Here is a 27890-nt window from a genome sequence, read left to right as displayed (position 1 = left end):
GCTTGTTTGTTTGTTTATTTCTACAGATTTAGATATTGTCCAACTTAGTGCAAAGCACTATTCAGGGAAGTTAACAACAAACACGAGCAATTTATCTACATCCAATTCCCTACAAGACAATGAAGACAAACACAATCATTCCAAAATTAAATTGTAAGGCCTAGGTACAACAATTTAAAACAATTAATGAGGGCAGAAGGGCAAAGTAAAAAGAAATCCCGCCATCACCCCAGGGAAGGATATCACTAAACATTTCCTTGAACAGCTCGGTCTTCAGCAACCTCTTGAAATTAATCCAAGAATGGAGCTTGATAAACCTCCAGGGGAGCCCATTACATAAGGATGGAATCCTGATTTGAACAGATTAAGGCAATCTTCCTAATCCAGGAACACTTGAAGCTGCTCTGTGATGAGCCTTTCGATTAACTTGTCCATGAGATATGAGTAACCGCCATATATTTGCCACGACAGGCAAGGATTGAACAACAAAGTCGAGGGTGTAAAGCAAACAACCACCCAGGTGACGATGAATTGTGAGAAAATATTTCCCTCACTCCTGGCTTTGGAAAGGTGTCTTTCCAGTGTGTACTCTCTGGTGTGACAGGAGGTTTGAATGCAAAACAAAACATTTCCCACATTCCTGGCATTTGTATGGTTTCTCTTCAGTGTGGAGCCTCAGGTGTTGAAGAAGGTGAGAATTGTGAGGGAAAAAATCTTTGCACTCCTGGCATTTGTATGGTTTCTCTCCTGTGTGGACTTTCTGGTGTTGAAGAAGATAGGAATTCTGAGCAAAGCATTTCCCACATTCCTGGCATTTGAACTGTTTCTCTCCAGTGTGGAGTTTCAGGTGTTTCAAACGGGTTGAATTGTCAGAAAAAGACTTCCCACACTCCTGGCATTTATATGGCTTCTCCCCAGTGTGGACTCTCTGGTGCCCCAGAAGGTGTGAATTCTGAGCAAAACATTTCCCACATTCTTGGCATTTATATGGTTTCTCTCCCGTGTGGACTCTCTGGTGTTTCAAAAGGGTTGAGCTATAAGAAAAATATTTCCCACACTCTTGGCATGTGTATGGTTTCTCTCCTGTGTGGACTCTCTGGTGCACGAGAAGGTGTGAATTCTGAGAAAAACATTTCCCACACTCCTGGCACTTGTACGGCTTCTCTCCTGTGTGGACTCTCTGGTGTTTTGAAAGGGTTGAATTTTCAGAAAAACATTTCCCACATTCTTGGCATTTATATGGTTTCTCTCCTGTGTGGATTCTCTGGTGCACCAGAAGGTTTGATGAGTACTTAAAACATTTTCCACATTCCTGGCACTTGAATGGTTTCTCTTCAGTATGGAATATATGAAACTTGCGAAGAGCTGAAACACAAAAAAAATCTTTCATACACTCCTGCCATTTGCACAATTCTTTGTTTGTTTGGAGTCTTTGGTGTATCTGGAGGAAGGAATTCCTGGCCAAACATTTTCCATATTCTGAATACTGGTATTCTTTTTCTCCTCTTTTGATTCTTTGGTGGCTCAAAAGTTGTGGTTTGCTATCAAAACCTTTTGCAGGTACTTCATTCCTGAAACAGACGTTTGCAGAGTGCACCCTGTCGTGAAGTGTAAGAGCTACTCTTTCAGCCAATTGTTTCTCAGACATGGTGTATTTGTAGGGTTCTCCTCTGGTGTAACTTTCCTGATCTGCTGGAAGAAAAAGAAGCAAAGAATAGACTGAATCTCAACTGTGAGGGAAAGAAGTCTCCGGAAGGGGAAAAGGGTCTAAATGAATCAACTAGATCCTGAAAGGAAAACTGACACACCCTTACATTCCTTTAAGAAAAGCTGGAAACCCAAACAGGCTACATGGCACTGATTTGTGTGGTGAGATAGGAAGGAAACCTGTCCTTAAGAGCACCAACACGGGCCAGTCAGCACTACCACCTCATTCTGCCCCCTGCCTCACACTGTAGGCTCATGTTTGGCCTGTCGTCTCCTAAACTCCCCTCAGTCCAGAACTTTCATCATAACTCCCTCAGAGGAACCCTTCAGAGAGGATGGACTCCAACCTCCAGGACCAGACTTTGTGGAAGAGCTGCTGGGTCCTGGAGACCCTGGAACCTCAACAGGTTGATGCTGTGGGGCCTGGTGGTTGAATCAAAGGATCAGGCAGGGCTTCCACCAGTCCTCACAATCAGTGGGTAAGGTGCCACCTTAGCTAGTCTCCCCCAGGAAAAGTGGAAGCTGCAAGGAAGAACCGGTTCCTCTGGATAGAGAGTCTCCTTAGGAGCAGACAGTCTCCTTGGGAGAAACCACTGTCTGCCAGGGAGACCAAGGCACCCAACCCTGCAGCTAAGTTTCTGTCCCAGACAGCCAAAGGTCTGCACCCAAAGGCTGCGTTAGGTGAAGCCCAGCTACATAAACCTTAAGCCCAAAATGGCTAGCCTATCCTCTCTGGTTCCTGCTTGTGACTGTGGTTACAGTCGTGCTCCACTGTACAATTACCCCACTCTACGACGAATCCGCTTAACACTGAAGCTTTTGCGATCGCAAAACAATGGTTAAATGGTTTTCTTTCGTTTCACGATGATTGGTTCCCTGCTTCGGGAACCAATTTTCACTTTATGACAATCAGCAAACAGTTGATCATCGGGTTTCAAAATGGCCGCCGGCTGAAGAAAATGGCTCCCCGCTGTTTTTAGGATGGATTTTTCGCTATACAGGGAGCAGAAAATGGCTGCCCTATGGAGAATCTTTGCTGGACGAGCAGCTATTCAGCCCATTGGAACACACTGAACGGTTTTCAATGCATTTCAAAGGGTTTTTTTATTTCGTTTGATGATGTTTTCGCTCTACAGCGATTTTGCTGGAACAAATTAACGTCGTCAAGCGAGGCACCACTGTATTCTCAAGGAAACTATGGATTCTTTTGCTTCAACTTCTGGACATTATTCTTTGCTTGCAATTCTTGGAGTGGGCCGATTCGATTTGCGTTTCTCTCTGGGTTTAGATCTTCTGGATCTGTCTAACTTACTCTCCACTCAATCTCTTTTTATCCGTTGAAATATAATTCCTCACCACATTGAGACCCTGTGATATAGGATAGGCTATACATGTTTAAATAAATAAATAAATAAATAAATAAATAAATAAATAAATAAATAAACAAACTCAAACCTGCTAAGCATTCTTCCACTGTCTCATTGTTGTGAAGCGGTGTGATGGTAACAACAGGTCTTGTGGTTGCCGAGATGCTTTCCTCACCTTTTGCAATTAAAAAAAACTTTGTTGTTTGGTTCCGCACCATAAACCAGAACTTACATTTTTATTGAAGAAGTCTCTTACCTTCAGTACCTTAAGTACTTGGTACTTAAAAATATGCTTTTTCCTGTTCTGTATCCCTTTTCCTAGAACTTTCACCTAACATGGTGAGAGAGCGTGTTTATTTCTTTGCTTTAGCCACTCCCTATCATTCCTAATCACACAAGCTGTAAGAGAACATCCTCAGGGTCATGCGATGAAAATTAAACTCCCCTTCCTAATCCTAGCTCCACGTCTCCTGAATGCCCTCATGCAGGGCTGAGGAACTTTTTTCCGCCTGATAAAAATGAACTACATTTCCCATTGTGCTTCACCACTGGCCAGGTTGACCGGGGCTGATGGGATCTGGAATTCAATAATGCTGGGAGGCCTCTACTCCTGCTTATTTGATACACACACACACACACACCTCAATGATTTGGTGTGAGCTGGATATTACTCTTACAGCCCTTAGCACAAACACAGAAACAAGGAGACTTACTGAGAGAGGCCACGATTTGACAGTTCTCCGCCATGACTTCCCTATGGAGGGATCTTTGGTCACGATCCAGCATTGCCCATTCCTCCTGGGTAAAATTCACAGCAACGTCCTCAAAGGTCACCAGACCCTGAAGGAAGAGAGAGAAAAAAGTGTCCAGCATCCCATTAACAGAATCTGCAATAATTTGTGAACCAAAGTTAAGATGAATTCATCTGGATTTAGATTGCAGGACTTCAAATTCTACAGGTCGAACTCACTGACTTCCTGTGGGAAGTTCCTCTTACAAACGGGTAAGAATTCTATGGCCCCAGTGCTGTCCCTCCCAGACAGAGGCCACGCAGTCTCTGAATCCCATTTCCTTGGGAAAGACAGAAGGTCTTCAAGTCCAATTCTCAGACTTCCCGTAAGTGGAGACAAGAGAGATCATGAGGAATGGAGGGGGAACATTTTACCTCCCTTGGGGTCAGAACTAGGGCTAGACGTGGCCACTCCGGGGCCATTCAAGAATGTAAACAAAACCAAGAAATTAAAGAATGGAAACAAGAAACAGCCAAATGGTACGCCCGGCTTCCCTTTTCTTGATTTACTGTAAATTGATTGGGGAGGCATGAGAGGTCCCCAAAGTAAAGATGGTGGCTTCAGGAGCTTTCCAGGCTCCGGAAGAAAAAAAAGCTGTTTTTCATTTAAGAGAAACAACAACAACAACAACAACAACATTCAAAAACACCAGGCACAGTTAATCAAAATTATAAAAACACTGACTGGTATTATATAGCAGATAGAAGTTTTAACCAAAGCCCTAAGTATCTGTTAAGTATCTGTGCAGTATGTATGTTGTGCCTAATATTGCCATTTTTTTGTAACTCTGATGGTGTGATTTCTGAGATTTGCAACTGTTTATAGTACTGTGTGAAGTTTCTTAATATTGTTCCCAAAGCCCCAGTGACTATAGGGACCACTGAAGTGTGTTTCTTCCAGAGGCAAAATATTTCGATTGCCAGGTCTCTGTACTTTGTTAGTTTTCCCAATTCTTTATTTTCAACTCTGGCATCCCCCGGAATTGCAATGTTGATGATCCGGACATTTCTTCGTTCTCTTACTACTAAACCTGGTGTGTTGTGTTCAAGGTTTGGATCCGGAAATCGCACAAGATCTTGACTTCGTAATTTTCTGACACCTTCTCAATCTGATGTTCCCATGGGTTTTTGGAGGCTGGAAAGTTATATTTTTTGCACAATGACCAGTACCCTAATTTTGCCACTCTATCATATCTAATTTTGTAATCTAATTTTGTATGATGATGATGGAAAGCTGGGGAGGCCAAACTAAATTAGAAATGAGACATTTTCCTTCTGACTACAGATCCTGAGAGAACAGAGATTGGAAATCAGGTTAGGGATGAAACAGGCTTCCAAGCTGGTCTGTTAGGATGCTTTTCCCATTCCTTGCTTCCCCAGAAGAAACCAGGAGACAAATCCTCCAGGCAATCCTTTGTGCCCCCCTTACCAGATCTGTGTCCTCCCCATCACGTGGAAGAAGAGACAATGAACTTCTTGCCCCAGGCGTCATTCCAGCCCCTGCAGGAAAAATTAAAAAAATTAATCCCACAGACGTCTCTTTCATATTCACATTTGATTTGGACACAACTCTTTTTCATCACGATAGGACATTTCTGAGTAAAAACAGGGAAACTGTGCCAATAAAATGGTGGGGGAGGATGATTAGGGTGAGGGTTTGACACTCGGGAGATCCATGTCCCCTTTACCAAAGGAACCAAGAAAACTGACTTAGTGAGCTAGAGCAAGTCCCTCCTTCTGAGGCTCCCCTGTCTCACAGGGTTGTTGTTCTGAGGACAAAGTAGTTTTTAAAAAAGCCAAAAGATCTCCTGTATGGAGAATTAGTGCAAGGAAATCGCCCCAGAGGGAGACCACAGATGCGATACAAGGATATTTGCAAGCGGGATCTGAAGGCCTTAGGAATGGACCTCAACAGATGGGAAACCTTGATGTCTGAGCATTCAGCCTGGAGGCAGGCAGTGCATCACGGCCTCTCCCAATTTGAAGGGACCCTTGTCCAGCAGGCCGAGGCAAAGAGGCAGTCCCGAAAGCAGCAAAATCAGGGAGCTGGACAGGGGACAGGCTGTATTTGCCTTCAGTGTGGAAGGGATTGTCACTCTCAAATTGGCCTTCTCAGCCACACTAGATGCTGTTCCAAGACCTCTATACAGAGCATGATACCATAGTCTCTCTTGAACCTATTATCAAAGGATGTAGGAGGCACAAAATACAGTGGTGCCTCACACTGCGACGTTAATTCATTCCAGCGAAATCGCTGCTGAACGAAAACGTCGCAATGCAAAATAAAAAAGCTCATAGAAAAGCATTAAAATGCAATTAATGCGTTCCTATGGGCTTAAAACTCACCGTTCAACGAAGATCCTCCATAGCGCGGCCATTTCTGGTGCCTCTTAAGTGAGGAATCTGTCCCAGAAAACAGCGGGTGGCCAAGTTTTTTCCCGGCGGCCATTTTGAAACCACCGATCAGCTGTGCGAAAATGGTCGCTTTGCGATGATCGGTCATCGCAAAGCGAAAATACCCCATAAGGAACATCGCAAAGCGATCGCAAAATCTTCGTTGCAAAGCGATTTCGTCGCTAAACGGAGCAATCGCTATGCGAGGCACCACAGTATGGTTTGTAAATACAGGTAAATGCATAGGTAAGAATGTGCATGGAATACTCCAGCCACTTCTGGGTGTTGGGACCAGCTTTATTCAGAGTTTAAATTTGGTTCTCCCAGCTATTCCTCATTTCATTTGAGCAAGGATGCTTCTCTCATTTGACCTTCTGGGTATAAACAGAGAGATTCAAAATCTATGAGGGCTGAACATTAAAAATTGAAGCACATTTCAAACTACAGAAAAGGCCGATGACAAAAAAAAGATCCCCATTCTATCCTCCCAAGATGCAGAGAAAGAAGCAGACCAAGGATTCCCTCACATGCTCCAAAGAAAGAGATCCTGTTTAATCATGCCGTCCCTTACCCTTCAAGGGGGTACTCACCATAATCACCATCGCCTCTTTGCTGCATACTCTGTCTGCAGTCCAGCGGAGTCTTCTCTGTTGCTAGGAAACGATACCAAACGTCTGCTGAAAGGTTTCTGATCTGATTAATCAATTTTGGGTCCAAGCCATGGATGTAATTTGGAAAAGAAAAAGAAAAAAAGGATAGGCAAAAATCTTGGCAGATAAAGTTCTGTTATGGGGGAATAGTGGATCTCTCTCCACTGGCAATGGGAGAAAGTTTTGGGATATTCTCTAACAATATCTGGAAATGGGGGCATATTTCCCCCCGTGCCTACTGGGGTACAGAAGCCACATGCTCCCCACCTCGGCTTCACAGTCATCAGAAGGAAATGCGGTCTCACCTTCTGTTCTTCCTGCCTCTTCTTCTCTGCTTGATTCAGGAGGAAGCTTTCGGCCAGGGCCACTGCCTCAGAACTGGTCTCCGCTCCACATCCCCTCACCCAGCTCTCCAGCTCCGGGGGAATGATAGCTAAAAACTGCTCCAGGACCACCAGGTCCAGGATTTGAGTCTTTGTGTGCCTTTCTGGTTGAAGCCACTGATGGCAAAGATCATAGAGCTGGGTGCAAACCACTCGGGGGCCCTCAGCCTCCTTGTAGGAGAATCTTCTGAAACGCTGGCCCTGTTCCTCTGAGCTGACAAAGTGCTCATCCAGGAAACGGTGCCTCTTTCCTTCCCAGCTTTCTTCACTCCTCTCCATCTTGATGGTACGGAGTTCAGCTTTGTCTTCCTCGGCCATCTTTCATGGAACTAGGAGGTCTCATTCTTCATAAAAGAAAAGCAGGCAAATGTCAAGAATAAAATACCAACGCGACATCTGCGTATTTCTCTCTTTCTTTATTCAACTTCTATACTGCCCATCTGGCTACCAAGGCCATTCAGGGTGTTTCACAACACAATAAGCCAATAGAATACACCTTTAAGAAAAACCCCCACTGAACATAATGACTATACAAAAAAACCAAAATAAACATATCAATCTTTTAAAATCAGTAACTAAAAATAATTTTAAAAGGCAAGGTGGTGGAACAGGCAGGTTCATTCAGCTGAAAGCAGCCCCCTTTCCTTCATCTGAGAAAAAAGCCATTGAATCCCACCCCCAAGACTGGTCCTTCTCACCTTTTTCAACCAGTCGTTCCCAACAGCCACACACACCCTCTTCTCCATGGTGGTTGCGTGCCATTTATCCAGTTACGATGCACGGCAACCCCTTCAAGAGTTTTCTGAATTGTGTCTACTCCTTCTTCTGGGTCTGCTCTGGGACAACCGCCCGACTCGCAGAAACCTCCACGCCCTGGTTCTGGTTTTAAACTTAACCCTCCCATCCCCCACCCCACAATACCTCTCTCTGATTTGGGGGTGGGGGTAGACTACTTTGGCAGAGAGAGGTTCTATTCCTAACCCCCCATCCCTTACGAGCTGTCCTTCTGGGAGAGAAACAGGGTTTTTCCTCAGGCCAGCCATTTTCAGGGGCGGTGGTGGGGGCTGAGCTGAGGCTGAAGACCAGGTTTGCCTGCATGGACATTTTGCTGAGGAGATTGTTTTTGCTGGGATTTCTTTTGTCCCCCCCCCCCACACTGCATAGCCTAGGAGCTGGGGCTTTCCCTCCTTAAATGAGGGTGTGCCAGGACCACGCGCTGTTAAATTCTCAAATTCTCCTCAAATTCTCTGATTCTATCTCCGGCCCTAATATGGTAAATAGGAAAGCCAGTTAGAAATGCATACACCTGGGAGGCAGGAAAGTTCTAAGGGTTGGATCATACTTCTGCACTATTAAAGAGCAGGCCGGGTAGGTGAGGCTCGTCAGCCTTGGGAGGCAGCCCATCTAGGAGAAGGAAAACTCCCATTTCAAACCTCCACTGCTTTGTGGCTATATCCACGGATAGAAAAGGCTTCAGGAGTTAACCTCGAGGCAAAATCCGGAGCTGGAGTCCCGAAGGCATTTCGTGTCGTTCTGCCAACTCCTGCGACGTTGCTGGAACCGGTTGTATTGGCTCTTGCCTTTCCATTGAATCATTTCAGCAATGTGGAGAGGGGGGATCTGCTGCTTGGGTAACAGCCTATCCTCCATATTACTTTACCCAGGGTCCATGCTCTGGAGAGGACACTCCTCAATTCAGAGCATGTTACCATAGTCTCTCGAGACTGAAGGATGCCTATGATGATGATGGTGGGGCTTTCAAGCCTTTGTTTTTCCTCCTCTTCCAGTTCCCCTCTCCTTTTCATGGTAGGCTCAGCCGTCCTCTTGGGGAGAGCAAAAACCACGTCCTTCCCCAGCAAGTTCTGGGGTGGAGGCAGCAGCCCTTCCCTCTCCCTCTGGCCTTCCTCCTCGGTGGGGGGTGATGAGGTGTGCCCCCCCAGCCTCTCCTTCTCCCCCCGAAGTCAAGCCAGGGGAGAACACCCAGATCTTGTATATGAGGGTGGGGAGAGGGCGCTGAGCGCCTTTTGCTTCAGGCAGCCAAATATCTTGGGCCACCGCCGCTGTTTCCGAAGGCACCTTCCCTGAACCAAAATGCCCGGCCCAATTGGGGTGGGAGGTGGGCAGAACACCCCTTCCCTTCCTTCCCTCCCACCTACCTCACCCGCCCCTCTGGACCCCCCCCCCCAATCCCGAGAGGGAGTCACCATCAAACCTACCGCGAACACCCTTCAGACGATCCCGGCAGGGAAGAGGAAACACGAGGAAGTCCTTGGAAGCAGCCCCAAGCCTCCGTTTCCCTCCGGAAGGGGGGAAAAAGGGAGACAGGAAGGGACTGTTTGTGAAAGAGGACGCCTCCACACTTCCGGCCAGTCCTAGTGTTGCCGTCCCTTCTAGGAATTGCAAGTCTATGTAGTTAACCCTTCGATTAATCAGAAAGCATCCGTCCCCCTCCGCCCAAAAGGCTTCTCAACAACGTGGATCTCTGGATCCCTTCTGGCTTTCAGGGAAGGGCTTTTTTTTGGGGGGGGGGGAGATTCCCTGCCCAGAAGATCGCAAAGCTGACCGTGTTCTTGTTCCCAGATCTTTGTCGACCCACTAACACCAGCAATTCTCATTCAATCCTCTTTTTGAACTTCCTTCTCCATGCTCCAGGACTTTACCTAATTTAATTATATGATTTACTGATTTATTCATTCCTTGAGTGGCCCTAACCTGCTGAGAAACTGTGGAGATTTTCCCAAACCACCTCCATCCCCACTTCTTTTTAGTATTTCTAGGCTTTAATAATTGCCTTTTAATAATGATGCAAGCCACCTTGGGTCCTTTTGAAGGAGAAAAGCGGGGTAAAATATTTTTAAAACATTAAAGTAAATGTTGCTTATGGAAGGTGATTCCTTACCTGGGGTCAGCGTGAATGCCCACCTCCCTCAAGGAGGATCCACTGCCTGCAGAGGTGGATACGAGCCCCCCCCCCCCCAATTCTGGTCTACCTCTCTCTAAATTATTCCAGGTGCAACTGCTCCAAAAGTCACAACTCCTGATACCTATGGCCCATTTCTCCTGGGTGTCCAAATCAGGATCCCTGAAAAGCTTGTGTGTCAGGTTAGCTCAGCTCACGCAAGAGCCTCCCCTAAGAATTCTACAGCGTTTCATGGACTTCCAAGGAAAATCAGAAGCTAAACTATCTCAGATAATGATATCTAAATATAGCTGAGTATCAAGGTGTCAAACTTTTCCTTGTTGGGATAATTCCAGGCAACATTTATTTTCATTATTTAAACATGCTTTACCCTGCTTTTCTCCTTCAAAAGGACCCGAGGTGGCTTGCATCATTCAAAGACAATATTAAAGCCAACAACAGTGAGTATACAAACACTTTAAAGGATCAAACAAATATCATGCTAAAATACATAAGCAATTTGTCGTTTAGTCGTGTCCGACTCTTCGTGACCCCATGGACCAGAGCACGTCAGGTCCTCCTGTCTTCCACTGCCTCCCGGAGTTTGGTCAAATTCATGTGGTCGCTTCGATGACACTGTCCAACCATCTCGTCCTCTGTTGTCCCCCTTCTCCTCTTGCCCTCACACTTTCCTAACATCAGGGTCTTTTCCAGGGAGTCTTCTCTTTTCATGAGATGGCCAAAGTATTGGAGCCTCAACTTCAGGATCTGTCCTTCCAGTGAGCACTCAGGGTTGATTTCCTTCAGAATGGATAGGTTTGTTCTCCTTGCAGTCCAGAGGACTCTCAAGAGCACCACAATTCAAAAGCATCAATTCAATTCTTTGGCGGTCAGCTTTTTTTTATGGCTCCAGGCATTGCTGAAGGGACAGAACGGCATCCACTGTAGTTGGAGAAAAGGAGATGTAGAGCTGTGTGCCATCAGTATGCCCCACACCTCCTGATGACCCCACCCAGCAGCCTCATATAGATATTAAACAGCATTGGAGAGATAATCGAGCCCTGCAGAACCCCACAATTGAGGCTCCATGGGGCCAAAACCCTCTCCCCAAGCTGTACTCTCTGAGGAAGGTCCTCTAAGAAGGATCGGAGCCAGGCCAACGCCAGGCCACCGATTCCTAACTTGGAGAACCTCCTCAGGAGGATACCGTGGTCAACGGTATCAAAGGTGGCTGAGATATCGAGGAGGACCAACAGAGATATTCTACCCCTGTTGGCCTCCCTCAATAGGTCATCCAACAGGGCGACCAATGCCATTTCTGTACCATGGCGCGGCCTGAAACCCAACTGGAACAAATCCAGGGCATTTGTTGCATCCAAATGAACCTGAAGCTGATCAGCCACCACCCTCTTCACCATCTTGCTAATGAAAGAAACATTGGCGATAGGCCTATAATTGTCAATATCGTCCGCCGCCAAGTTTAGTTTCTTCCTAATGGGCCTAATGAGTGTCTCAAGGGTAAGAGGAACCCTGCCCTCCAGGAAAGACCCATTAATTATTGCTGTGGCCCATTCGATCGGCACAAACATGTCCGAAACATGCTCCTGCTTGTGACTGTGGTGTATACTGGCCATATACTGTGCGGAACATTTTGGACTCTCTTGGTTTAGTGGCTGGATTTTCCCCCCCCACACACACACACACAGCAACTCTTGGGGTGGCTTGACTTGGACTGCTTTTCTCTCTGGATTTAGATCTTCAGTAGACCTCTTTTTATCCCTTGAAATCTAATCCTTCACCTCTTGAGTTAAAGAAGCCCCCAGCAGGACGATGCTATACATAGAGTAAAAGCAACAATTTTGGGCGTGGGAAAAAAATTCTCCCTTTTAGAAGGATGTGGCGTGCAGCCTACAATGGCTCCAGAAATGAAATCAAGGGCCCTGGCAATGTTGTAGACCCCACCCAACCGGCTTCTGTAGGAAGTGATGACAAGGACAAGACACGTGAATCAGCCCAACCCGATACATATATAGAACTTGACATTTGCCCCTTGCAATGGATCAAATCCAGGGGTGGATTGACTAGGTGGGTCCGGTAGTGGTAAACGCCTTGTTATGGGCAGGCCACTGGTTCTCAACCTTCGGTTCGGAAATGTTCTGCGACTTCAATTCAAGTCCTGCCGGAACTGGAAGATCAACTGAGGAGGGGCAGGAAGAAGCGAGCACGCTAGCCCTAGTGAGAGGCTGATTGAGCCAGAGGAGGGAGGGGAAGGGAGCAGCCCCACCTGTGCTGCCTCCTCGACGAACTGGGACGAACCAGTTCATGCCCATCTCTAGAGCTGAAGTTTTAAGATTGGGGTGGCCCAGATTTATGTTGCAGAACACCTTCTGTGGGTGGAATTCAGTGTCTTCCTGGGTGAAGTTCCTCTTGATGGTGGATAGGAGCCTTCAAGAATCAGAAAAGAACATTGTTCTTCATTCTAAAATTATAATTATTATCATTATTATTATTATTTCCCTAATTTAAACCCAGGGAGGCTGGGTTGGTTTTAGAGATAGGGAATATCTGTGAGAGACTCCACGTTTTCCTTCCTGTTACAGATCCCGAGTGACCAAAAGGTAGAAATCAGCTCAAGGACTAAACAGGCCTCTCTAGGCTGCCCCTGTCTGGATGCTTCTCCCGATCTTTGCTTTCCCAGAAGAAGTCAGAAGGACAGGATCTCCCCAATTATCTTTTGCCCCTCCCCCCGCGATCCAGGTACTCCCCATCCCAAGGAAGAAGAGACAATGAACTTCTTGTCCCAGGAGTCATTCCAACCACTGTAGGAGAAATTCAAAACAATCCCATGGACTTGTTTGGGTGATGCAAATCATAATCCAGGGAACATTGGATTAGAACATAGCTCATTTTCAACGTGATAGGACTTGTTCCTGTAAAACTGAGAGGATTTGCCATAATACTGTGCAGGTAGTGTTCAGCGTGTTGGGTTGACCCTTGGGAGGCCCATGTCCTCTCCCCCGAGGAGCCATAAGAACGGGACCTAGGAAGAGCCCTGCTGGATCAGGCCAAGAGCCCATCTCAGTCCAGCTTCCTGGATCTCACAGGGCCCCCCAATAGATGCCTCTGGGAGCACACGAGACCACCAGATATCAGTTTCCTGATCCCCCTCCCCTGCATCTGGCACTTGGAGGGACCTTCCTTCAAAGCCTGGAGATTGTAGATCCCCATCATCGTGGCTTGTCACCTGCGATGGGCTTTTCCTCCAGGAATCTTTTCAAGGCCTCTAGGCCAGATGCCATCACCACATCCCGTGGCAAGGAGTTCCACAGACTAACAACCCACTGGGGAAAAAAATATTTCTTTTCTCTGTTCTCACTCTCCCAACACTCCACCGGAGCGGATGTCCCCTGGTTCTGGTATTGCATGAGAGGGAACAGAGCTTCCCTCTATCCACTTTATTTATTCCCTGCAGAATTTTAGACGTCTCAATAACAAAAACAGACTCAGTGACCTGGAGCAAGACCCTCACGCTGAGGCTTCCCAATCTCACAGGGTAGTTAAGGAAAAAAAGCTATGAAGTCTCAAGCCTATTTTTGGGGGATGCATGAGATAGAAATATCTCTGCTGGACAAAGCAGGCAGGGGGGCTGTGGGGTTTCCATGCTTTACACCCCAGAGCATGCAGAAGAGCGAGCCCCATCAGGGGACACAGTCAGATAATCATTACTGTATAGATAAAACAAAACAATAGGACAAATTTAAAAAAAAAGACAAAAACATGGTAGCACCTTAAAGACTAACTGGAATATTTTAATGTGGGCTTTTGTGGACTAGTCCACTTGCTCAGAAAAAATAAAAGAGATATGACATAGTAAATATTTATACATGGTATCAAAATACAAAGATCATGGTTGGTAAGAAAGTCAAGGGGGTGTTTAACCGTGGGGGGGCTAGCTTCTTTGACATAGCTGTAGATGTAAGAACCTCTGTCATCAATAACAATAGTAGAATAACATGTTAATTATACTAAGGACACTTGCCTTTTACAGTTGCTAATGACTTTTTCTTTATAGGTACTTATCTACATGGGTTAATTCACACAATGATGTGTTAATTAATCCAGGCCATAGATGACCTGAAAAACAACATGGCAATGAATTAAAACTCTCTGGTTTATATTTGAATTTTTTTTTAGGTGGACCTGCTGAGGAAAATATATCCGGGAGATACAGTAAAGTACTATTAATGTAGTGCTCATAGTTTGTCCACTTATACGGAGTCCACTGCGATGGGTGTGTAGCATGTGTATACACTTTATTTCAGCTCTGGTTTTGCGTCCCGTAGTCCCTGCTGCCCCCTGCAGAATGAGGATGATGTAGAACAGATTTCTGCCATTCCTGACATCTCATTTGTTTCCATTAACTCTTTTGCATAGAAATTGTCCTGTCTGTCCTGTGTAGGGTGCAGATGGGCACCGTTGGCAAAAGATGGCATAAATAACAGTGGCAGAGGAACAGGTAAAAGTACCTTTGCTATTGTGTGACGTTGTTAGGTCCCTGATTCTGATAATCAGGAGGCAGAAAATGGAGGATGACAGCTTAAGGAAAAGAGGCCCTGGGCTTTTAAAAATCAAGATGCCACTTCCACGGGGGAGATATTCAAAACTTCCAACTCGTCATTTCAGAAAAGGATTAACAACACAAGTTGTAGCAGCAAGGTGTAAAACCTTTTGTCTTCGATCAACCTGCTCTGCTCCTTCCTTATTCGGGATCCCTATCCGAGTCGACTCTGCAAAAGGAGATACGCTAGATCACTGGTTCTTAACCTTGGGTTACTCAGGAGTTTTGGACTGCAACTCCCAGAAGCCTTCACCACCAGCTGTCCTGACTGGGGTTTCTGGGAGTTGCAGTTCAAAAGCATCCGAGTAACAAAGGTTAAGAACCACTGCTGTAGATAAATGGCTTCACTAGGAATCAGACAGGCTGCTTTAGGGTCAACAGCACAGACTCCAAAGTAACTGGTAAGTTTATCTTTTGTCCTGTTTCCTCCACTAAGAAGACCCAACTTCAAGCAAGGATGGGTTTCATGCGGCCTGGTTTTAGCTGCCCCTCAGGGCAAGCAAGCAGAGAAACAGACTCCATCTTCCTTTCCTGGCCATGTATCACTACAAAGCAGTAACTACTCCCCCCATCTCTATTCACTATGTTTGGTGTTGCCAATTTATTTTTAAAGAAGGGCTCCTTTCCCTCAGATGACCCCTTTATCAAGCCAGAAAGCTACAAGAAAAAGCTCTTTTTCATGAAAGAGAAACCGTTGATGTTATTTTGGTGGCACCTCCTTGAGACTGGGCAGTGTAATATTCTCGGACAGTGGATCTTGAAATGTAGTGAACAGGATTTAGAAATGAAAAAAGAAGTTTACAAGTAGTTTAGAACTATATGTCACCTGAGGTCAGTAATTTCTGCATGCGTTACTTGAAAGTAAAGGAAAGGAGGAAGGGCTAAGTGGTGGGAAGTGGTGATTCCAAATGGGATCATTCTGAGTTTGTAAATCATGATGTATTTTGCACAATTATTGTTCAGACTTTTAATGTTCTTTATCCTGAGACTATGAAGTTAATTTCCATGTTATTTTTCTATAGAAAAGATTTTCAGAAACGTAGTAGTCTGAAGTTTGAGTGGGGAGAATCCCCAGAGAGGATATGTGGCTAAGAGCGAGGGAAGTTCTGTTTGGCTTCTCTGCAAACAGCACCTGCTACATTTGTGCTGGCACATAACCCCCCCCCCGGGTCCTCCTGAACCATATCAGGGGACACTTGCAACTCTTATCCCCCTGCTTCCAGAATCCTGGCCTCCAGTCAAAGAATCCAACAACCAGTGCTACTCCTGTCCTCTGAAGACGCCAGCCACAGAGACTGGCGAAACGTTAGGAAGAACAACCTTCAGAACACGGCCAAAGAGCCCGAAAAAAACCAGAACAATCCAACAATTCCTTCTGTGGCACCTTCCTGGCTGCACATAGAAGAATCCTACCCCACCTGGGGGATTTCTGAGACAGTTCAGCTGCTTCCCCTTACCCTCAGGCAAAGTCTCACTGCACTGTGTGGCATCCCCTCGTAGGCAATATTTTCCTTGTCTCTTGGGTGTGCATCATACCCCTCCTTCCTCTTTCGCTGTAGGGTAGGGGACTCCTCTTAGGATACAAACTATTAAAGAATTAGGAGAAGAAGGAGCAGGAAGGAAGGTCAGTCAGGAGCCTGGACCAGAGGCAGGGAGGAGGGCTAGCTGTGGGCAACTATCATCTAAAACAGCATGAATGGTGAACTCCTGAATCAATCTGCAGCCCCAGTGTGAGCACTGATTGTGATTTCAGATATATTAAATATCTGAAATCAAATCACAGCACAGCTGAAACGTTACAATTCAGATATCCAGCCTAGTCGCACCGTTAGGCAATGAAAGGAAACTGGATGGACTTAAAGTAGGGTAGATTCCAAATACTGTATAGTTCAGTAGCCCCTAAATCTTCAATGAGTTGGCCAACATCTGCAAGTACTTTCCTGTGCAGGTTTCCCTTTTCTACACTCTGTGATGATTTACATGGTATGAATGGCAAGTGAAACATGTCCCACACCTCTGGCATTTCTGTGGTTTCTTTCCTGTGTGGATTCTCTGATGCTGGCTGAAGTCTGACTGAGGAACAAAACATTTCCCTCAGTCTTGCTTTTGTATGGTTTCTCCCCCGTATGGATTCTCTGGTGTGACTGAAGGCACGAATTTTGTGCAAAACATTTCCCACACTCTTGGCATTTGAATGGTTTCTCTCCAGTGTGCACTCTATGGTGTCTTAAAAGGGTTGAACTGTCAGAAAAAAATTTCCCGCACTGTTGACATTTATATGGTTTCTCCCCAGTGTGGACTCTCTGGTGCCCCAGAAGGTGTGAATTCTGAGCAAAACATTTCCCACACGCCTGGCATTTGTATGGTTTCTCTCCCGTGTGCACAGTCTGGTGTTGAAGAAGGTGCGCATTCTGAGCAAAGCATTTCCCACACACCTGGCATTTATACGGTTTCTCTCCAGTGTGGATTCTCTGATGCTGAAGAAGGTGTGAACTCTGAGTAAAACATTTCCCGCACTCCTGGCATTTGTATGGTGTCTCTCCAGTGTGGATTCTGTCATGACCTAAGAGGTATGAACTCTGAGCGAAACATTTCCCACACTTTTGGCATTTGTATGGTTTCTCTCCAGTGTGGACTCTCTTGTGTTTCAGAAGGACAGAATTGTGAGCAAAACATTTCCCACACTCCTGGCATTTGTATGGTTTCTCTCCAGTGTGGACTCTTTGGTGTTTCAGGTTAGAATTGTGAGGAAAACATTTCCTGGACTCTTGACGTCTGTACGGCTTCAATTCTGTGTGGACTCTCACATGTTGAAGAAGGTGTGCATTCTGAGCAAAACTTTTCCCACACTCCATGCATTTGTATGGTTTCTCTCCTGTGTGAACTCTCTGGTGTACAAGGAGGTTTGAATTGCGATTAAAAGGTTTCCCACATTCCCAGCACTTGTACGGTTTCTCTCCTGTGTGGGCTCTCTGGTGTGTCAGAAGGGTTGATTTCTCAGTAAAACTTTTCCCACATGCATCACATTTGAATGGTTTCTCTCCAGTGTGGATTCTCTGGTGCCTCAAAAGGGCTGAACTGTCAGAAAAACATTTCCCACACTCTTGGCATTTGTAGGGTTTCTCTCCAGTGTGGACTCTCTGGTGTCTCAGAAGGGTTGCAATGTATCTAAAACCTCTTCCACATTCCTCACATTTGTACGGTTTTTCTCCTGTGTGGAACAGATGATGCTTGCCAAGAGATAAAACAGAAAAGAAATATTTCTCACATTCCTGGCATTTGCACAGCTCATCTCTTGTGTAGACTCCCTGGTGCACATTAAGGAAAGGATTTCTGGCCAGACATTTCTCATGTTCCTGATATTGGCATTTTCCCCCTCCTCTTTCGGTTCTCTGGTGGCTCTCAAGTTGTGGTTTGCTAATGTAAACTTTTCCGGATACTTCATTTCGAAAACACAGGTTTGTAGCGTAGACCCTCTCCTGAAGTGTAAACGCTACGAATTCAGCAAAATATTTCTCAGACATGGTGCAATTGGAGGGCTCTTTTCTGGCATAACTTTCCTCATCTGCTGGGAGAAGAAAAGATGGAATGTGACAGAAAGAAGTCTCTGGATGGTGAAAAAAGAGTCAAAATGAACCAACAAGATCCTTAAAGGAAAAACGACATCAGGGAAAAATAGCAGGGCCTCTCTGTCATCCATGCATAGAAAGTGATGTTCTGCCGAAGGTAGCACACAGGCCATACAGACAGACTGCCCTGAACTATTCTTGAATACCTCTCCCCTGTGGTGTTACCCAATTGATTGCAAACCCAGGATTCCTTTGGATTGAATCCTGACAATTCAAGCAGTGTGAAACTGATACCCCCTTACCTTGGCTCTCTGCCAAGGGAACCTATTGTTTTTCATCTAGACTAGGTGAGAAAAGGGTTGGAGCTTTAATACAATGATACAAAGATAAATAGCTTCCCCAGATGCTCTGTGGCAGGGGGCCTGGCACCAGGCTGCAGAGACAGATCTCCCACCTCCCGTGCACACTCCCCCTGCAAAGCCCCTTTGCGCGTGCCCGAGAGCCCCCTGCCCTTCGTGCATGTGCGTGAGCGAGTGCCCACCTGCTCTTCCGCGCAAGCGGCCGCTCAAGCACCCCCAGCTCCTTCACGCATGTGCATGAGCGCAGGGGGGTTGCCCCATCTTCCCCAACCAGTCCGTGGTGTTTAAAAGGTTGGGGACCACTGCTCTACAGGACCCTAATGTGGGTCCTTTCAAATACTACCATACTGGAATCTGTTCAACATACAGTGGTGCCTCGCAAGACGATGTTAATTCATTCCACGAAAATCGGTTTTGCAAAAACATCGTCTTGCGAAATGCAGTTCCCCATTGGAATGCATTGAAATCCATTTAATACGTTCCAATGGGGAGAATAGTTGTTGTCTTGCGAAAATTGCCCATAGGAAAACCGTTTTGCGAAGCACGGACCAGCTGTCAGAATCGCTGTCTTGTGAAAAACAGTCCCGAAAACACCCATTTTGCGAAGCACGGACTCAGCTGTCAAAATCGTCGTCTTGCAAAAAACGGTCCCGAAAAAAAGCCGCCTTGCGAAGCACAGACTGAAACATCGTATAGTGAAAATCTCCCATAGGGAAAACCGTTTTGCGAAGCGCTATAGCGATCACAAAAACTCATCGTCTTGCGAATAAACCGTTTTGCGAGGTAATCGTTTAGCACCACTGTACATTTTTAACTAGATCATTAGGGGTACCAAGATCTACCTCCATAGCCATCATCTGTTCTTAGACATCATTTTACTCAGTGGGCCCTCTCACTAAGGCTTTGCGGTTTAACCCGCAGCAGCATCAATCCCTACCAGTGTACATCCAGTAGGAGTTCAAAGTGTTCACAAAGACTCCCTAAATGGCTTGGGACCTGGATATTTGAGGGAATACCTCTCCTTTATATAAACCCATCTGATCAGCATTGAGAACAGCTCGCTGTGTGGAGACACAAAGGAGGCTTTTTCTGCCCCATCTATATAACACCCTGATTGGTGACAACACTGGAATTATTTTTGTGTCATGTCCAAACATATTTAGTAGAGCCTTGGGGCTTAAGGATCATGACCTGTTCAGGTTTTAGGGCAACATTTGATTTTATTTTATTTTTTCATGTTTTAATATTTTACTTTGGTGCTGTTTGATTTTAAATCGTTTTAAACACCGTATGTTTTTACAATTGGTTTATGTGGTTTTGTAACCCACCCTGAAATCCTGGGGTATAGGGCAGTTATAAAAGTTTAAACAGTAAATATTCCACGCTCAAAAAAACTCCTAACCTGTTAAGGATTGTTCCCTCCTCTCACTGTCAGGAAGGGATGCAACGGTAACTGGAAGCTCAAGAGGGTCTGGGACGGCCGAGATGCTCTCCCCACCATCTGCAGTAGAAAAAAAGAACCTTACTGTTTTGTCTCTCACAAGAAACCAGAATTTCCATTTGTACTGAAGTCGTCACTTCATTCAATGCTTTAGCCCCTCCATGTCATTCATCTTCGCACAGGCTATGAAAGAAGGCCGCCAGACCCAAACATTGAATATCTAAAACTCTTTACTAACTCAAGTTCCATTTCTCCAGAATGCCCCAACGCAGAGCTGAGGAATCTTTGCCCTTGATGGGAATAAGCTCTTTTTCCCAGTAATGTATCACCACTGGTCAGGCTGGCCAAGGCTGATGCGATCTGGAATTCAGCCATTCTAGAAGTCCTCCAGTTCTGTTTTAAGGACTCCTCACCCCCACGATCCAGAATGAATTGGGTCACTGCTACGACTTGGATATTGCTGTTCTATCGCTTAGTGTGAATCAAGGAGACAAAGCGACTCACCGAGAGAGGCCACAATCTGATGGTTCTCCTCCATGACTTCCTCATGCAGGGCTCTCTGGTCAGGATCCATCAGCGCCCATTCCTCGGGGGTTAAGTCTACAGTCACCTCCTCAAAGGTCACCAGACCCTGGAGGAAAAGAAAACCTTTCCTGGTTAGGTTTAACAGAATGTAACATAGTTTGTGAACCGAAGTTAAGATGAGATGGCCAGGATTTATGCCGCAGGATGTCAACCTTCATGGACGGAACTCACAGTCTTCCTGCGGGACGTTCCTCTTAACTATGTTCAATGAGTTCACTGGATCCCACGCTCCCTCAAGAACAGACGTTCCGTGCTTCTGAATTTCTTTACATTAGGACCCTTGCATCCACAGGAGATCGGTTGCATCTCCCCACCCATGGATGCTGAAAAATGTGGATTATACCAAACACTATTATAACGGTGATCACTATATGTAGGGTCACGAAATGAGACGGCTGGTAGTTTATGATCACAAGTAATTAGGATAGCAAATAGCCTTAGAGAGAGAAGTTAAAGAAGTCAGCCACACAGGCAGGGATGTGTGCCAGCAGAGTCCTCCTACACACCTCTAAATCCTGCTCTGGATCCAACTCTGGGGCAACACCCCAGGACGACTCTCTTTTATTAACCTTACAAGCTCACAGATACAGTGGTGCCTTGCATTACGATGTTAATTCGTTCCAGCAAAATCGCTGTGGAACGAAAACATAGTAAAGCGATTTTTAAAAGCCCATAGAAACGCATTAAAACCCGATTAATGCGTTCCTATGGGCTTCAAACTCACCGTCCAGCGAAGATCCTCCATAGCGCGGCCATTTTCGCTGCCCGTGCTGGGAGGAATCCGTCCCAGAAAACAGCGGGCAGCCAATTTTTTTACCCGGCGGCCATTTTGAAACAGCCGATCAGCTGTGCGAAAATCATCAATTTGCGATGATCGGTTAGCGAAGCAGTGAACCGATCATCGCAAAGCGAAAAAATCCCATAGGAAACATCATTTTGCGATCGCTTTTGCGATCACAAAAACTTTGTCGTTATGTGATTTCGTCGTTTTACGAAGCGCTCGTCTTGCGAGGAACCACTGTAGTTGACAGTATACAGATAGTTGACAGAGTTCAGATAGGACAATGGTTACATAATGCCATTAGAATTGGCCCAAAGAAAGGCTTGGAAGTTAGCTCTCTATCACTATGAGAAACAGGAAGAATGGGATATAGCTCCTCCTCTCCAGAAGCAGCTGTGACATCATCCAGGACAGTTTTCTCTGCATTGAAGAACCAGCCAACAGCTTAGCAACTTTGGGAAGAAGTGTTTTCCCACAACAATATACAGTGCATATATTTTGGGATTTTTTTTGGAGTATTTTTAATATTGTCAGATTGTGGATAAATAAATGAGTGGATCCTGATCCTGTGGATAAGGGGGTCCTACTGTGTTAATTCATTTATATACCACCCCATGAGTGCAATGCACTACTTTGGGTGATTGACGAGCTGAAATCGAACACTCGCAAACAAACAATGAAATAAGACACAGTAAAATAAAAATTTCAAGTGCAAACGCCAAGACATGGCACTTTATCATAAAATGATAAAACGGTAGTGCAGTGGTAGAATCCCACTTCCTTGGGAATGACCGCAAGAGGGAGAGGGCCCTGGCCTTCAATTCCAGATCCCAGGTTTCCTGTGAGTGGAGGAGAGAGATCCTGAAGGATGGAGAGGGGGAAAAAGTTGCCTCCTTTGGGGCCAGGGTCAGGAACAGAAGTCGTCAATTGGGATAATTCAAGAATATAAACAAAAGCAGGAAATTACATAAAGAATGCAAGCAAGATGCAAAGAGATGATGTCTCTGGCTTCAATTTCCCTAATTTATCTGGGTTGGGGAGGTAGGAAACAGGAAAAACTGTTCCTTTGGGAGCCTTTCACAATCAAGGGGGGAGGGAGGAGCTTTTTTTCATTTTAAAAATAATTATTACCAGGACTCTTTAATAAAAATCTTTTTAAAAATAATTATTACCAGGAACTTGGAATGGGTAGATGGGTCTTAGGGATTGCCTTTGGGGGAATAAATATTTTCCTTCCTGCTGCAGATCCCGTGTGAACCCTTATTAAAATAGAATTGTTATAAAGTAGTATGGAGATGATGCTTAACACAGGTGAAACTGAATTTACTAAACAAAAATGTATGGTTTTTATGTTAAGAGATGTAGAAAAGAAAAAGGGAAGCATTTACATATGTGGTGGACTGGTGAAATGAGGAAGGAGTGGCCAATGATATTTTAAAAGATTATGAGTATTAACATTTATTTATTTATTTGATTGACTGATTTACTGATTGATTTCTGTCCCACCCATCTAGACCAAATGTCTGCATACAAATGTGTCCAATGTTAGTTTTGTTGAACATGGCTAATGATAATCAACTAAAAGGAGAAGAAAAGGAATTAATTCTTATCAGGTTAACAATGGCAAGGTTGACATTTGCAAAATATTGGAATAATAATAATAATAATAATAATAATAATAATAATAATAATAATAATAATAATAATAATAATAATAATAATAATAATAATAATAATAATAATAATAACAACAACAACAACAACAACAACAACGTAATATGGAGGAATAATATAAAGAAATGTGGAATATGGCCATGAATGATAAACTTACCTGTAAAAACCAAGATTAGGAAAGGAATATTGTGTACAAATGATTTTAAAGAAATATGAAATTTATTTTTGATACGTGGGTTTGAGAAAGGGAAAAGGTTATACCCCCGGAGATAAATCACAATATTCCTGGAGAGAAATGGGGCAGTTACATAAAGTAAAATATATAGGTAGTATGTTTCTTTTTTCTTTCTTTCTAAGAGGATAGGTTAAAGCCATTTTATTTGTTGTTATATTATTCAAAATTAATTTCAAAATTATACATATAAAAAGAATAGGAGGAAGCCTTTGGTCTGCTCCTTACACTGGTTCTTAACCTTTGTTACTCAGATGTTTTTGGACTGCAACTCCCAGAAACCTTCACCACCAGCTCTGCTGGCTGGGGTTTCTGGGAGTTGCAGTTCAAAAACACCTGAGTAACAAAGGTTAAGAACCACTCCTTTAAAACTCTTCCTGTACTCTTTGCTTTCTCAGAAGAAGACAGAAGGAGACATTTTCCCCACCAAACCCCCCCCCCCTTTACCTGATCTGGATCTTCCCCATCACAAGGAAGGAGAGATAACGGACATCTTGTCCCAGACATCATTCCTGCCCCTGCAAGAGAAATCATAACTGATCTCATGGACTTGTCTTGGCTATTTAAATCTGGTAAGTATTAGAGACGGGGGTATTCATATATGAATATTAATGTCCCCATGCTGCTGGAGTTAAAGAGGGTCTGTCCCCTGGGGCCGGACCGTCCACTCATGCATCCAGTGGTGGCGTCCCCTCTCTTCCTTCCAATCCCTCCAGAGCTAGCCGCTCAGCAGCCTTGCAGGGAGGCTCGTCCTCCCTCCCTCTGCCAGGAGTGGCTAGACGACCGGGAAGAGAATGGCGCTCAGGAGTGATTGGAAGGATGAGCGGGGCCACTGCGGACGTGGGAGTGGACGGTCATTAACCCTCATTGACTCCAACTGTACAGGGAAATTCGTATACGAATATCCACATCTCTAATTAGGATATAACCCTTTCCCAACATGACAGGAATCATCCCAGTCAAAAGGAGAGAACGGTGCCATAGGACTGGTGGGGAGGGAGGTGTTAGGGTGTTGGTTTGACACTCGGGAGATCCATGTCCTCTTCCCCAACGAGCCACGAAAGCCGACTCGGTTTACCTGGAGCAAGTCCCTCCCTGTGCAGCTCCCCAGCCTCGCAGGTTTGTTGTTCTGAGGACAAAGTAGTTTTTTAAAAAGCCGTAAGGTCTTGAGCCTATTATTGGAGGATGTGTGTTATCGAAATACAATTTACAAGTAAACACGTAGGTAAGAACATACAAGGAACCACCCAATCGCTTCTGGGGGTCAGGAGTGTTCAAACAAACACATTCATAGTGTGGTTGTTTGTTTGTTTGTTTATATTTATATCTATTTATCCTGCCTTTCTCCTTAAAAGGACCTAAAGCAGTAAAAATTCTTCTGTCTTTTGATCTTTGGGGCATAGATCTTTGAAGTTTGAAAATTAGACCACCATTCTGGGCTAGGGAAAAGCTGGGGATAAAAAGCTCCTTTTCTGATGCACCAAAGACAGAGAGAAAGAGAAAAGCCGACAAAGCAGGCTCCAAAGAAAGCGATTAGGTGGTTTAACCAGGTCGTCCCTCCTTCTCTTACCCTTCAAGGGAGCACCGCCATCATCCTCATGTTCCTCCCCTCTTGGGACCGTATTCTGGCCGCGGTCCGGCAGAGTCTTCTCTGCTGCAAGGAAATCACACTGACCTTCCATTGAGAGGTTGCGAATCTCATACAGCAGCTGAGGATCCAAGCCAATTTGGAAAACAACAACAAAGAGGATAAGGAGAAATCTTGGCGAATACTTTCTGACATGGGGGGGGGGAGAAGGAAGGGGGCATCGGTCCACAGGGAATTATCATCTCCCTCATATTCTGAACCTCTCAGAGCAATAGGTAACAATTTCTGGAAATAGGGGCATATTTCCACTCACATATGCTGGGGTACAAGGATCATATGCTCCCCACCTGGGCATCATGGTTACCTGGAAGAAATGCTCTCTCACCTGCTGCTCTTCCTGCCTCTTCTCCTCGGCCTGGCTCAGGAGGAAGCCTTCAGCCAGGGCTACCGCCTGGGAACTGCTCTCTGCTCCACATTCTCGCACCCAACTCTCCAGCTCTGGGGGAAGGATGGCCAGGAACTGCTCCAGGATCACCAAGTCCAGGATCTGAGTCTTGGTGTGCCTTTCTGGCTTCAGCCACTGATGGCAAAGATGATGGAGTCGGGCGCAAACCTCTCGGGGGCCCTTGGCTTCCTTGTAGGAGAAGCGTCTGAAGAGCTGGCACTGTTCCTGTGAGCTGACCATGCGCTCATCCAGGTCATCCTGGCCCTTTCTTTCCCACAACTCCCCACTCCTTCCGCTCTGCATCGTACGGGGGTCTCCTTCTGCTCCAACGCCAGCCAAGTCTTCCTCCTCCATCTTCAATCCGTGCTGCAAGGAAATGTCCACTGGAGTCAAAGAGAACCAGCCCTGAATTCTCTCCCCAGTCGAAGCCTGGATGATCCAGCCTTTCTATTCAGCCTCAGCCAGATGCAGACGTTGTCCTATGAAAAAGTATTATATGAAGATCAAATTTGGGAAATAGGTCTTTTGCTGGAAGGAACAGGAGGCAAATGCCAAAGGCGGAAGAGAAATGAGAGAGACCCAGGAACATTCTTTCAGCTGAAACCAACACTTCTCAGTTACCTGAGATGCAGCAAATCTCTCTCCACCCTCCCAATGGGTTTCTCTTTCACCCCACATGACTGGTCTTCCCGTCCTCTATGATCCCTCCCATTATAAGGTCAGCCAGACTATTGGGAAGATAAAAGTGCATCCCCCTAAGAGGGAGATCTGAGAGAGACGAGAGACCCTAACTCTCTTTTCCTCCCACCCCATTTGATTGCTGGCAGTGCTCTTTCTGCTACCTGAGGCTGACACCACAGAGGGACATTTTGGCCCTCCAGAGGCCGTCCAGGCAGACCCCTGTATCTGGCGGGGGAGGGGGACCTTGGTCCTTTGCTTCAGGTGGGGAAAAATCTCCCTCCCTGGCCAAAATATCCTTTGCTGTAATCTGCGTTTCTCAGCCTGTGTTGAATGGATTCTCCCTTGGATACGGGACTCCTAACTGCATGCATTTTGGATTTCCCCCCCATGTTTCTATTTTTAACACTTTCAGGATATGGATAAATAAGTGAGTCAGAGAACACTGATCCCGTGTGTGTGTGTGTGTGTGTGGGGGGTTCCTGCTGTGTTCTAGCCAGTCCAGAACCCACACTTTCCCCTTGGCCTCACCTTCTAGAGACCCCCCTCACAACTTCCCCATGAAGTTCTGCTCTGTGTGTGTGTGTGTGTGGGGGGGTGCAAGCCGTGGGGGCAGAGCTCGGAAAGTGGGGGGCCAGGACGCTTCCCTTCCCAGCCCGAGGAGGCGCTTGCCCGACATGGGGGGGCGACCCTGCATGGCCGAAGGAGCGCCCCTATAGCGATGCAGGGGCGGCCCTTGCTCTCCCCGCCCCTCTCCTTTCCTTGCCTCCGGCAGCAAAATCCCTTGGGCCACCCCCACCCCCTCTTTCTTCTGTGCCCAAGGTGTCCTGGCTAATTGGGGGGGGGGAATTCGGAGCTGCCCTTTCCCACCCAGGATCCCAGATCCCCTGCACTCTCCCCAGATCCCCCACCTCCCCCCCCGTGAGATGGACTCACCCTCCAGACCCCCCCTTCCCTCTCCCCCCTCCCGCCGGGCCAGCCTCTGAAGAGGATCCTTGAAGGGAGAAGCAGCCCTTGGAGCCACCCCAGCCACGTTTCCCTCCGGAAGGAGAAAAGGAGGAGACAGCGAGGGGGGAAACCTTTTGTGAAAAGGGGGGAACGTTTGCCGTGGAGGACTCGCTCGCCGCTTCCCGCCCACCTATCCCTGCTCCCTTCCCCTCCAGGAACCCAAACTCGGTGGTTTTAACCCTTCGTGAGAACAGGAGAGAAGACACATCCCCAGACACCCACTTGTGGTGTTGCCTTCTCAGACAAGCGGGATCTCTGGATCCCTCCTAGCTTACTTGGGAAGGGGAAAAAAGGCTCCAGTCCTTCCTTATACCCTGGAAATCCCTGCGCTCTGCCTTTGTTTCCAGATCTTCCTCAATGAACTCCAGCCAACAATTCCCACCCCAGCCTCCTCGTGAACCTCCTTTTCTCCCCCTTTCCAAGACTTTTGGAAGAAGGACTTTTCCTTTTGTGTGTTGGTCCTTTTTTTTTTTTTCTTTTCGGTCTGGCAGTCCATCTCGGCTTGTCCTTCCCATCTGGTGACTGAAGCCAAGGAGGATTCCTGGCAAGGACCACCCAGACCCAGCCATTCTCCCTCCCTGGGCGCATGGATGAGCAGCCAAAGAAGTTCCTCTTCCCTCCTTCTTGGGGAAAGGAGGAGAAGCTCCTCAAAAAGCCCAGGATCTGCTAAGGAGAGAAACCTCCCCCTGCTTTCCCTTCTCTTTGTCCCCCCCCCCGACCTC

At 46.0% G+C, this 27890-nt stretch overlaps 1 protein-coding gene across 1 annotated transcript; it reads right to left on the bottom strand.

Moving 5' to 3' along the window:
• On the bottom strand, positions 1-27066 carry LOC110070768 (uncharacterized). Its single transcript, XM_078386804.1, has 12 exons — positions 25423-27066; positions 25020-25158; positions 23897-23967; positions 20682-20808; positions 20139-20237; positions 16788-18376; positions 7214-7609; positions 6849-6951; positions 5294-5364; positions 3788-3914; positions 3163-3249; positions 1-1692 (listed from the first exon to the last, which is right to left on the bottom strand). The coding sequence occupies exons 1-12, from the start codon at positions 25834-25836 to the stop codon at positions 551-553; spliced, it is 4365 nt and encodes a 1454-aa protein (XP_078242930.1). The 5' UTR covers positions 25837-27066; the 3' UTR covers positions 1-550.
• Between the last annotated feature and the right edge of the window lie 824 nt (positions 27067-27890).

This window comes from Pogona vitticeps, chromosome 2 (genome assembly GCF_051106095.1).
Source record: "Pogona vitticeps strain Pit_001003342236 chromosome 2, PviZW2.1, whole genome shotgun sequence".
Lineage (NCBI taxonomy): Eukaryota > Metazoa > Chordata > Lepidosauria > Squamata > Agamidae > Pogona > Pogona vitticeps.
This window is presented reverse-complemented; position numbering and strand designations above follow the sequence as displayed.

Coding starts and splice junctions, on each gene's coding strand:
- LOC110070768 (XM_078386804.1), bottom strand. CDS start 25,836: ATGGAGGAGGAAGACTTGGCTGGCGTTGGAGCAGAAGGAGACCCCCGT. Junction 23,968..25,019: donor TGGCGGTGCTCCCTTGAAGG/GTAAGAGAAGGA, acceptor TTTCTCTTGCAG/GGGCAGGAATGATGTCTGGG. Junction 1,693..3,162: donor AGTGGAAGAATGCTTAGCAG/GTTTGAGTTTGT, acceptor TTTTTCTTCCAG/CAGATCAGGAAAGTTACACC.